General features: G+C 40.7%; 1 protein-coding gene across 1 annotated transcript in view; it reads left to right on the plus strand.

The window, feature by feature from the left end:
* tanc1b (tetratricopeptide repeat, ankyrin repeat and coiled-coil containing 1b) overlaps positions 1-12,916 on the plus strand; it is a 129,644-nt gene that overhangs the window by 74,291 nt on the left and 42,437 nt on the right. The window contains exon 7 of the mRNA XM_059342545.1: positions 90-410. Within this exon, the coding sequence (XP_059198528.1) occupies positions 90-410 (321 nt within the window). The remainder of the gene's footprint in view (positions 1-89; positions 411-12,916) is intronic.

Genomic DNA, 12,916 nt, shown 5'->3' on the forward strand with positions numbered 1-12,916 from the left:
ATGAAGACAGATAAATGCTCATAGCTCACAAAGAGCATCTTACCTCCCTCACTTGCTCTAATTCCCTCTCTGTTATCATATCCCTTCAGCCACCATCACTAGTTCTTCGGAGAATGACGATCGCAGTGGCTCCAGCCTGGAGTGGAGTAAGGATGGCAGCCTGAGGGGCAGCGGGCGCCATGGCTTGGCACAGAGCGTGCGGGCCGACACCTGCTCTCCCGTGGCCGAAGAAGACTCCAACAGTGCCACAGCAACGCCAGCCGACACCCCATCCAGGGCAGACCAGCAGCAGCAGTCCAACACATCAGCAGGGGCACCACAGCCTCCAAGCCACTCGCCTGAGGGACCCATTCCATATCCATCACAGACATCTTGTTCCCTCATGATGCCGAGGCCCAACTCTGTAGCAGGTAAGAGCCCTTTGTGGTTGTTTTTTCAGCTATTAACATCTGGATGTCTTCTGTGCAGAGGATGAATGGATCTGTATACCTTTCCTCAGTGACTGTGTGCATTTATTTAGCATTACATGAAACATTTGACCTCCGTTTTCTTCTCGTAGCCTAGTAACCTTTGTTATGCCGACAACATGTAAAGTCATGACTAGTGGTCGACCGATACAGGTTTTTTAATGCCGATGCCGATTATTTTAACATCAGTCTTAACCGATCCCTGATATGTGCTGCCGATTTTTTTGGGGCCGATTTTTGAAGCCGATATTGCCTTTTCTCCCTCCATTTACATGATAAAAATGACACAATGATAACAAATGTTACACAAGTCTCAATTTAAACAAAAAAAGAAACATTTATTAACAAAACAAACAAAACATATTAACAGTTGGATAGCAAACAACGTGTATGTTGTTCTAGGCCTCGAGGTGGTGGCGCCTCAGATGATCCACATATTTGATGTGTTTTTCTTTTTTCTGGTATCAGCAGCAGCTCACCAGAGAATGGAGATGTTGCACCGAGCCTTGCCTGGTGTTGGCTCAGTGAAATGGGCTAATTGATCGGCGAACACACAAACGTATCGGCCGATGCCGATAAAAGTAAAAAAACACAAATATCGGCCAATATATATCGGCATATATATTGGTCTATCTCTAGTCATGACTGTGCTTGAGTGTCTCACTGCATTGCATTGCCAGTCAATTCAGGATTGTGATGCTATGATATGACTCGTGCCCAAGGCTGACAAGTGTGGTGTCACTTCTATTCCAAGCCAGTGACAGATACAGACAGGAAGACGCATGTGTAGATAAAGAGTGAATGAGACGTTTTTTCAGTAGCCAGGTTGCACTTTACAACAAGGAGCGGGGTATGAAGGCAGAAGTCTGGGATTAGGCAGCTGCTGTATGCTGTGCCGCGGCCCTTTCTGCCATGTCGGTCCTAAGCGCGAACCACTGTCTGGCTGATCTGTTCTGCATTCTTGCCCTGGAACCTCCCTGTTATGGCTCAGCTCTCCATATCCACACAGCTGTCACAGTTGTTGATAACCCTCCACAGCCCCCTTTCCCCCCTCTCTCTTTTCCCCCCTTTTCCATTCCCAGATCTCCCCCACACTGCCTTCCTCTGTTTTTGCTGTTGCTGCTTTTGACCTTGGCCCGGTTGTTGTAATTCATACAGCCAGAAGTTTAACATCTTCATTTGGGTCTCAAGGCGAGTTGAAAAGTTGATGCAAAGACCAATAAAAAATCAGCTCCTCTCTGAATGCTGTAGTTGAACTAGTATTTGAGGAACTCTCATTTTCAGTTTTATACCCTTAGGATTCACTGAGTTCAGTTCTTGGATTTTAATGTGGAAGTTAACTTCTCTCCGTACAATCACATGCTGCTCATCATATACCATACCCAGGGGAATACGAGCTGCATGTGCTTGCTGTTAGACTGACTGGACGTGTTATTACATACACATATTTGCTTTGTTATAGCAGAAGAGTAGAGCTTGAGTTGTGTAAAAATGGTACACCTTTTAAAAAAAAAAGGATGGACATTGTACAGAGATGAGGGCAGCACAGTTTGTGGAGCAGATGAACTCTGTCACATTGCATTGTATAAGCAGCAGACATTTCCGTTGGTGAGGTAAAATCACTGAAAATTACAGAGACGGGTGAGCTGTGCAGAACTGGGGAAAGCAGCATATAAAACATAAGTGGACTCAGGTTAGACCAGTGGCCAAGACAGACACAAGATTAAAAAAAAAGCCTTCAAGACAAAATGCATCAAATAAGACACCAGAATCCAGACAGACAGAGCTCCGACAGAGCTGTTTTCCCTCAACACATATTTGTTTTAGCAGGGAGAGTATGTGTTTTATTCATATTTTGTTGCTTAGGAATATGACAGGCTGAAAAGAGTGTTTTATCCATTTCACCTGGATGCTGCAAGTGGAAATTTGTCGAATATCAAATGTTTTAATGCTCTGCAATGTGCCTCCCTTGGATTTGACCTTGGTTGAATACAGTCACTATTCACTCGTGTCTACCAACTCTACAGTGTCATTTTTTTCTTTGATAACAGTCAGGTTCTATAGAGTTTGAATGCACTTATTGTAGAGTGTCCTTGGACGGACACACGTGCCAAATGAGTGCAATGCAAAAGTGCCGCGTCTGTCTTAAAGCCTTGGCAATGTGCAACAATTAGCCCATTTATCAGCTTATGGTTATTGTGTTAAATTTGTCCTTGCAGTGTTCTTCTTCTATTGTAAGAGAGTAAAACGGAGAGTGAGTATAAGAGATGGAAGCAGAACAAATTATGCAAGTTGCTGCATAATTTGCTCTCAGACATACAACCCAGATTCCAAAAAGATTGGGGTGTTGTGTTAAATGTGAGTAAAACAAAAAGGAATGTGGTACATGGCATCGTGTTGTTCACTGGCCATTCATGAGTTTACATCTCATCATTATTTTGCCGCTGACATAAACCTTACCCGCACGGACACACACTGGCTCATAAAGCTAACAGACCAGGGAGTATTTGACTGTTTATGTGTGTTGGTTTGCGTGACAGCGCCAGTGTGCTTGTCTCCGTGTGAGCTCTAAGAGTTTATTGGCTGAGATCATAGTTATGCAGCGTTGCCCTCTCGGGTCCTGCAGAATTCACACCTCAGATTTTTACACTGTGTGGCAAAAGCCCTGAGAGGGGACATCAAGGACGTGGTGAGACGACTTCATTTATGGCCCAAACTAATCTGTGTTGGTGTCAAGGTGTTCCAGGGACAGTGCTCCTTTCAGTTGGTGCTCAAGGAAATATTTTATAAAAGAAGTAATAATTCTAAAGAAGCATATACTGAAAAAACAAGAAGCTAAAATGGACAGAAGTCTTTTGTACAAAACATAGAAAATGTATCAATAGTGCATTCACTCTATGCGCCAGAACCTTGGTGATGCGTCGTGCGGTTCTCCATGCCGGTGGTTGGATAGTCAATTGTTGATATAGATGTTAGGTAAGGACGAGGAGCATGCAGATAAATGATCCACCCACTCTCAACCCCAAAGATGCTGGGGGTTGAAAACTGTTATTTTTTACTCTCAGACTTCCACTCAGTAATACTCCATTCTGTGATGAGAGCCAGCACCTCGAGGTCTGAAACCATGGCCCATGGCACTCGACTCAGAGCGACTTCTGCTCCAATGAGGTCAAGTGTTCCAGGGTCTTGTTGACAAGTGAGAGTACGATGGGGGATGAGGCTGATATGTGTGTGGAGTGGACAGTGATGCAGACTTTGTATTGGACTCTGCCGTAGGTTAGCTGTAACTGAGAAAGTGGGGTCTCGTATACAGAAAGACAAAATAATCTGTTTTGCAGGGTTTCTGGGTGCACCCTAAGGCACACTGTGAGGAGCTTGGACTTCTGAAATGAACTCTGAGTATCTTTCTCTTGAAGCTGAAAAGAACCAGTTAAGGGTGTTTGGGCATATCTGGAGGTGTTCACAGGGCATTCAACTACACAGAAATAAAACTAAGAACATGCACAGTGGGATTACAGACTCCACTTGGTCTGGGACCACTTGACCCTGCTATGGGGGAATAGATGAGTGGATGGATGAATATACTGTATATGTATGTATACAGTCATGGAAAAAATTATTAGTCTGGTACAACTAAAGTTGCATTTGTTTGGACAAATGTAATGATAACAACAAAAACAGCTAATAAGAGTTTAATTTCAGATCTGATACCTAGACATTTTCCATGGTTTTCTTGATAATTAAAATGAAAACTATGGAAAATGTCTAGATATCAGCTCTGAAATTAAACTCTTATGAACTGTCTTTTGTTGTTATCATTACATTTGTCCAAACAAATGTAACTTTAGTTCTACCAGGTATTAAAATGAACAGGAAATTGAAGAAAACAATGGTCCGACTGAGCTACTTTTCACTGAAGGTAGACAATAATGGAACCTTACTGTTCAGTTGTTACATCACCTCGAGATGAACACCTGTGCGGCTCCTAGAATGAAGCAGAATTTCAGCATTATTTCACCCATCTAGTAAATAAATTCATGTATCGATTGACTGAGCAGTGGAGAATCAAAGTAACTTCAACAGACAGTTAACAAAAACACACAACATTTCTGAGACTTGCAGCTCGAAGACCAAATTTTCTTAGAGGCAAAGTGGATTATGTCCATCTGTCTGATGCCAATCAACAGATGTATAGCTGTACCTCTAGAATGCTAACTATGTATGTAGGAGGAATGTCTGCATATTACTGGGAAGTGTCATTTGCACTGCCTTGGTGAACACACACACACACACACACACACTGGCTTGTCCCCGGGCTGTTGTGGGAACTCAAGCAGCACTGCAAGGAGCCTGCATGTGCTGTGGCAAGTTGCACAAATGTTAGCTTGCACCACCTGTCACTGTCGACAGAGCTGTATTCAGATGCCTCTTTAGAAGAACTTTGTAACTGCATCATTAGTAGTTCCTAGTCTAGGAACTATTTTGGCCACCATTCCTCACAGAAAATATTTTCTGCCATAGCATTAAAATTCTGTCAACCCCAGCAGCCACTACTGACATTAACCATCCTTTTCATGTTCAAATATACCCTGTTTTGAAGCCATTAGCTGACTATATATAGGGGTTGCATGGGGTTCATAAAAGGACCAAGAAATGTGAATTGCTATTTTTTTCCTGGGCTCTCTTGTGTTTTCAGAAAACCCATATGGAAAAAATATACTTGTGTCCTTGCAGCAAACCAGCTGTCAGCTTTTAACTTCCTTTGATAATACAGTCACATGTCAACACTTGTTTGTTTGTTTGTTGAAACTGTATAACCATCAATTATATGGACAATAATGCAAGACAGACTATATTTGCGTAGAATAACAGCGTTTTTTACTGCAGTAAATTTTTTATTGATAAAGTATGGAAATGCTCACAAAACTTCTTTTTTAATATTTTTTTAACTGAAGGGGTAAACAAAGCATTTTCTGTAAGCTGTGTGGCTTTCTAAACATCAAATACATGTAGAAATCATATTTATAATGGAGGTTATAGTTTCTCTTACCAGGCAATTCAACCATATAGCAAGAGACATGTGGGGAGGACAGTTTTGGGCATCTAGTTGGATCATTCAATCAGTCTTTTGTGAGGTATGGACAACAATCTGAGCAGATTCTGTTAATTTTTTCAATACCATTCTGTCAAGTGACAGCAAGGACATGACACCTTGTTCACATTAGCATGCAAGTTTAAATCTCACGCTTTCCCAGCACTTCTATTCTGGTAGAAAGGACTCTGTTCCCTCTCACCCCAGCTATGACTAAACACTGACTGTATCAAGTAAATTGCAATATAACACTCATATATTAAGGCTGTTTCCATAATAAAAAGGCAAATAATGAATATTACATTTGTACCTTAGTGATCTAGAATTTTTTGTATGGAAAAAAATGTGCTAAATGATTTAAATGTGCTAAATGATGTTAGTGTGAACAGTGTAGACTTGATGTTTTAGTCTGCGTCAGGCAGCAAGGTAGTTTGTTCTGTAGCTCTGGGTGTCTTCATCATTTCTTGCAATCCAGAATTTTATAATGTGCAAATTAATCTTGTAATTGATGTCATGTTGGATTTCACTTTAAGGTTTTTTTTTAGTTTTTTTTTTAATTAATTCTTCTTTTCGAACCGAAAAAAAATAAACAACATAAACTACAACAGCGTAGGATAGATGCATATACATATACATACACATACTCACATAGGCACCATTAAACAGATGTACATAAACATATAAACATTTACACACAAACAGTATATATAGCCCTATACATATACATGCATCTGCCCCGTAAGTAATAAGTAATAATAACCAGTTAACTTAATATTCACTATGCAGTTCCTTATATCATTTTGGTCTGAAAAAAAGGGAGTAGGCTGAAGTAAAAAATATATCTAGGCCTAAACCCTGATACTCAACACTTCAAATAAGAGATTTTCTCTCTATATATAGCCACTTAATGTCAAATAAATATGTATTATTATTATTATTTATTTATTTTCTTATCAGTCATATCAAACAAATTAGATCTGAGAATTTCTATTACTCCCGCAAAGAAAACAAACGAACAAACAAATAACAACAACAAACAAAACACTGAAGGCAGTTACAAGAACGTCCTCATCCAGTTTGCAACCTATACTTATTTATCATTTCATTTTTCATAAGCCTTTTTAACTTAACAATTGCTGTGCATGATTTCATTTCATCGCTGCAGTCGTTCCATATTCTCACTCCATTACTTGTAATGCAATGATACTTTGAATTCTTCTTAACAAATGCCTGGTAAACACATTAAACACAAACCTTTTGTCCCCGCCGACAGCTTCAAATGTCAGATGAAGCAGTGCCCGTGATTGTTCATGCATCTTTGAAAAATGGTTCGCTTCTCGGCAAAAATTGGTTGACAAAAATGTCACATCATGTGTCTCACCCTTGCTCTTTGTTATACAAAAGTAATAAGAATTCTATTTTTGAGTCATTCATGTTAAGCTTTTTAAAAACGATTACAGAGTCAAAGGCCCATATTAGTTGTGGCCGCTGGAATTCCATGGTTTTGAAATCTTAGCTTGAGCTGCTTGTGGTCGGGTTGCTCAGACAGGGAGATTGAGTCAGGGTCAGTGTGGCTCAGGAATGGTGCTACATGCATCTGTGGTGTTTTGCTGTTCGACAGAGCTTTGTGGTCTGAGCCATGTCGAGGTACAGTGAACACTCGCTTGTTTCTCCTCCAATCTCTTCTGGTCTTCTAACAAAACTCATGCTTTGTGATAATGGATCCAAGGTTCTTTGCTGCCACTTCAAGGACATGTTCCCCTATGAGAACCTTGAAAAACAGTGAGAAGGTAAGGTTTAAGTACAGCTCACATCTGTCTTTTATTACAAAGACTGAAGTCATCTACACCTGGTCCATGTGAAGACAGTCTGTGACTCAATGCTGTTTGCTAAGGTCAAGCAGTAATTGTCTCTAATTAAAAAATCATGTCTGTCAGTACTGCAGCATGAAGGTTGTGGCTTTTTAAATTCAATACGCCGTTGTCTCTTTGTAGCACTGGAGCAGCAAAATTTGAATCACTGTTTTTATCTGATCCGCTGTTAACTTTTTGTCTTTTTTTTTTTTGTCTGGTATTTTTTGCAACAATATTGTCTCCTGTAATTTCTTTTCCGTGTCAACCTTTTTTGTCAATGTTTTGTGATTTCTTCAGGAAGCCATGGAGTTCTCCTCCGCCTCCGGCTTTATGTAAACATTGATCTTTTTCTTTGTAGACTGAGAAGAAAGCAAAAAGAAAGCAGATAACCCATTCTCATAGTCCGGCGCCCTTAAAAAGGTCATAGCGACATCTTTTAAAATGTCTGGTCTCTGAGTATTGTTGGTGCCTCTATATCACAGGAGGAGCAAAGTAAAAACCTTTTCAGAGATCAATCTGCCTCAGTCAGTAAAGGCATTTAAAATCTGCTCAGTGGCACTCCATCGACAGATAGAACTTGCCAAATGCCTAATCTCAGAGAGACAATGTGTTCTCTAACTACTCCCTGCCACCACAGAGCCATCTGGCTATGTTTGATTGACAGTGTCCCCACTATTGAGAATTATTTTATAGGTTTTAAGGAACTATGCATCTGTTCGGATGGCATGAATATCTTAATGTCCAAGGTCTCTTCTCTCCCTAGCTTTTGCTTGTCACAGAGTTTTTGCAGTGACTTGGGTTGCAACTTGTACATGCTCTTCCTGCAAAAGAAATCCATTTTAAAGGTTTATTTTAAAGTTTCTACAATGCAGTTTCTAGTTACTTCACATGTATGATTTGAGCCATGATTGGACCCCCGTATTTTTTTTTTGTTTGTTTTTTTTGGCCATTTTATGGCTTTATTGATAGTTGAGAGATACAGAGTGAAAGGGGAAGGCATTTTTTTATTTTTTTATTTAACCTTTATTTAACCAGGAAGTCCCATTGAGATTCAGAATCTCTTTTTTCATGAGAGACCTGGCCAAAATAGCAGCCAAATCTCAACAAAAGTGCCAAAAAAATTACATTTACAATAAAACAAGTGCAATATAACACAATATTAAAATATAATGAGCCTTATTAAGAAAAACAAGCACATGTCTCTATCACCACAGTCTTGATGGTAGCTTTAAATTCATTGATTGGTATCAGACTTTCTAGTTTAAGCTTTTTTCTGTAGATTGTTCCATTCCCAGGGTGCTGAGTAAGAGAATGCAGTTTTTCCCAGTTCAGTTAAAACACGGAGGACATTTAAGAGAAAACACTTGGAGGAGCGAAGCTGATAGGTCCCAGAGCTAACAGACAGGAAGTTACAGAGGTACACAGGAAGTTTTACAAGCATTGCTTTGTAGATAAAGATAAACCAGTGCTGTTGTCTATGGATTTGGAGTGATGTCCAACCAACTAGTTCATAGAGAATGCAGTGATGAGTGAGGGACTTAGAATTTGTGATGCATGGTACACTGAGTCAACGCGGCGCAAGATGGAAGATGCAGGAAAGGGCTCCTCGGCTGTGCACCACATTCACTTCACCATTCAAATTCTACCATTCAAGGTTGTCTCGGGTTTATGTTATAGGTGGGAATGGTTACGGTTGGTTCAGTGCCAACATTTGGGGGCAGCGTCTGCCAAATCGAGTGATGAAGACGAGCTCATTTTCAGGCAAGAGAGAAAATTTCCTTTGCATGCTGCAGTAGGAAAACAGTGTTTCATAATCAAAGCACAGCACTGGAAATTGGATACACAAAAACATGGTGAACTTCCTTTTACATATTAATTTTTCACGAAAGTGGACCATTTGAAGCTAGAGGTTTTTTAAAGTTTCCATGGTAACAAGGCAAATTTGTGTGCAAGCCACTTAAAATTCCACTTTGCACTTTGTCATCTTAAGCTAAAGCAATTCTGACTAAACAGGTCAGAGAAGGACCGCTGCAGCAGGTGATGTTAAAGTATTTAGTGCAGCTAATTCACAGCCCTGAAACATAGTTGTCATTAATAGATATAAGTGGTTTATAATGAAGTTGTTTTTTCAGTTTCAGTGCTCTCTATTGTATATTATTGTGAGAAATTTGTTCTATCAAGACTTCCAGGCTCATAGTTCTCGCACAATACTAATACCTGTTTACAGTGTGATTTTTGTATACTTAGGGTAAATATTATAACAAATTGGTATCAGATTTATGCTGAGATAGTGATCACAGCTATAATTTCTCCCTATCACCCCCACACATATTACAGTGGGACTCAGACTTCCATCTGTGTTAAAGCAGCCAGATATTTTACCTTGCATTAAAGAGAGAATTGCAGAATTTCCAGCCTTGCTCTTTAAAACTGTCTGTCGCTCTTATTCACACTGTGGTTACAATGAACTCCTGCAACTTGAAAAGGCAAAAAGGTTTGAAAGGTGATGGGAATACTGATTGTATCCATTGGTAAAGAGGAAAGTGGAGTCAAGTCGGGGCGAAGAGGGGGGTAGTGGTTGGAGCAATGGAGCTCAGCCCTCGTCTCTGTTCTGTCATGGGAAATACAGAACTGAAGGTTTCAAAGGGCAGACCTGCTTGAGGAAAAAAGGAATTTTCATCAGAATACAGTCTGACACATTTGTACAGCTTCAAAGTCGGTGAAAGCACAGGCTTCAAGGTATCATATGTACGTTTTATCAATGAGAAGAGACGTGCAAGAATAGGAAGGAATCGGGAGACTGAGGCGAGAAAAAGAATTGAAGACAGGGATTGAAGGGATATGAAGACTTCCTGTGAGAGTTCTCGGCCTTGAAACAATTGTGGATAAAAAAAGCTTTATGACTTAACAAAAAGGGAAATGGTTATGGTGCAGGATGTATTATTAGAGACAGGAAAGAATGAGTGGGTGCATTTAAACTACTTTAAGCAATTCAAACTGAGTATTACCTGCAGTTTTCTGATTATTGAACCCATGGGCAATAGGCTGCCTGGTGCAGAATGAGCTTCAGAGTGGCTTTGCATTTTCCACACGTGGTCCACGTGTCAGTTTTGGGCATTGGCTGCATAGAGTTGATTTTCTGTCCATCTTCTCTCTCTCTCTCCTCTTCACACTTCTCTCTGCTCCCCCACTGCCCCCGCAGTAGGGGTGCCATATCATTTCATGTACGTATTTATAATTCTAGTGCTTTTCTACCTCTTTTCCGCATGCCTTTCTCACCCTGCTCCAGCCAGGATCATTGATTAATACTACAGTAGCTGCCCATTACGAACCGTAATCAGCCAACGGAGACTAAATCTCTTGGTTTTTCCATTTATGCTTCCTCTAATTCACTTCTTTTTTTTACCCTCAGCCGCTTGCTGACCAATTTCTTTTGTGTGAGTGCAAAAATTCATGGCGCACACGGACAGCGGTGTGTGCGTGCAGGGAGCGTGACACTCTTCTGGAAAGCATTGCATTCATTTAGCAAGTGCCTAGTGCTGTGGATGCTGTGACTGGCAGAGCGCTTGAGAGGGGACAGCCAAGCTCTGCTCAGCAGCTCAATGCTGCCAGTGTGCCTGCATGGGAGCACTGGGGCAGAGGAATCGCTTTTTGTGCCCTCAGTGAGCTCATCGGAGCACTCTCTGGAGATTTGGGTGAGGGTCTGCACCCTGCCTACTTGCCTGTATGCCTGCCCAAGTATTTTGTGTGCTGGGGACAAGGGGAGGGCTGGCTCTGCTGTTGGATGTAAGTAGCTGTTGAGTTTAGCTTTAGAATCACGTTTGCTCAAGTTTTAGCGCTGTAGTCTGCACGCACTGACTTCCGTTTATGTGTGTGCATTGATTTCTTGCTTTATTTGTCATAAGTTCAACTTAGTCCATTATAGTTCATTGTGAAAGCACACTTCACTGCAGTAAAAGTAACCAAAAGGGGCCTTCTTTAATTTCAGTCGAAGCCGTATTGACGGCAGCTTCATCAGTTCCTCTTTTGTCAGCAGACAGGTTTTAATTAGTGGGACATTCCAGAGAGTAAGTTAGCAAACCGAGTGAGGGCAGAGAGGGAGTGAAGAGAAGAGTTGAGTGTTTGTGACAGTTTCTCTCAGCTGAGGCTGATAAAGTAGAAAGCAGAGGCTTTAATTCTGCTCTTCACCAGGGCCAAGAGAGCATGGATCACCATGGTAATGGTTCTGTTGAACAGTGAACAGCAGTTGGAGGAGAGACCTTGATGCACTCTGCACATCTTCATTATGTTTCCACTCCATGTCTTCTACTCCACACAGGACGTTGAATTGCTTTGTAATTGCTTGCTCATTTAGTCGTTCATCTGAGTTTAGTTTAAGTTTTTTTCCTCCAATTGGTTGAAAAAAATTCATTCTATTCTATTCAGATATTTGTTTGTTGGGTAATTTTTGGATTTTTATTTTTGTGTGAGCGCAGTATGAACGTTTTTACTGTTTTTTGTTGTCAGTTTCTCTCTTCTACACTGATCTCTGTGTGTCACCAAGGTCAGGGCTCTGCATAGCTCGACCCAGTGTGGAGCAAAGAGACAGACGCACTGACTCTGCAGTCTGTCAACTTGTTGCTCTCGCTAACAATATAAGCTGTTCTGTTCCAACGAAGTTAGGCAGAAGAAGATTTACATGCAGGCTGAAAGTGAACCATGGTGTTCTGAACCTGGTCTCCCTCATCATCCCTGCTCCACTCCACCCTTAAACTGAGGTCTGGCCCAGAAAATCAGACCTATCTACTTTTAGTCTTCAACTACTTAGGATAAACCTCAGAAAAATTACAACGAAATTTGGATGATGTGAGACTTTAAAAAACATGTTTTTTTCTGGATTAATTTGAAAGAACTTCTTTTCTCCCAAATGACTATCACAATAACAGTAATTTGAATAGTGTTCTTTAATGCAACACATTATTATACTGCATGTTCTGAAAAAATGTGTTCTGCTTTATGGAGCTGAAATTACAGTGAAATGGCCTAAAATTAAAATTAGGTTGACAGTAATGAGATTTTGTAAGCAATGTAGCAGTGAACCTGTAAAGTAGAACATTTCTATAGCTTTCTCCAATTGGTTATTCTGTCTGTAACCTTAAGAAACATAAAAGTAACCTGCTCTCTTTGTATGCCCCAGTGGGAGTGTTTGTGGCGACAGACCTCTCACTGCTATATTGTGAGTAGCTGTCAGCTCAGATCATGGCAAAAAGGAAGCATTGCGGTCTTGACTTAGGGATAGTTTTATTCTCTCCGCTATAGTATACTGCTACCTGCACACACGGCCTCAAGCAAGCTGCAAATGTCAGAGCGCAGTGGCTCACCTTTTCTTCACTCATCTTCTCTCAGGGATGCCAAATGTGCCACAACATTTTTTTCTTGTGTCTTTCTGTCTTACTCTTTATAGTTGAAGTGACAAATGCACTCACGATGCACCAAAGTGTCTGCTTCACTCTCTCTTTATTTGT

This window comes from Centropristis striata, chromosome 10 (assembly GCF_030273125.1).
Source record: "Centropristis striata isolate RG_2023a ecotype Rhode Island chromosome 10, C.striata_1.0, whole genome shotgun sequence".
Taxonomy (NCBI): domain Eukaryota; kingdom Metazoa; phylum Chordata; class Actinopteri; order Perciformes; family Serranidae; genus Centropristis; species Centropristis striata.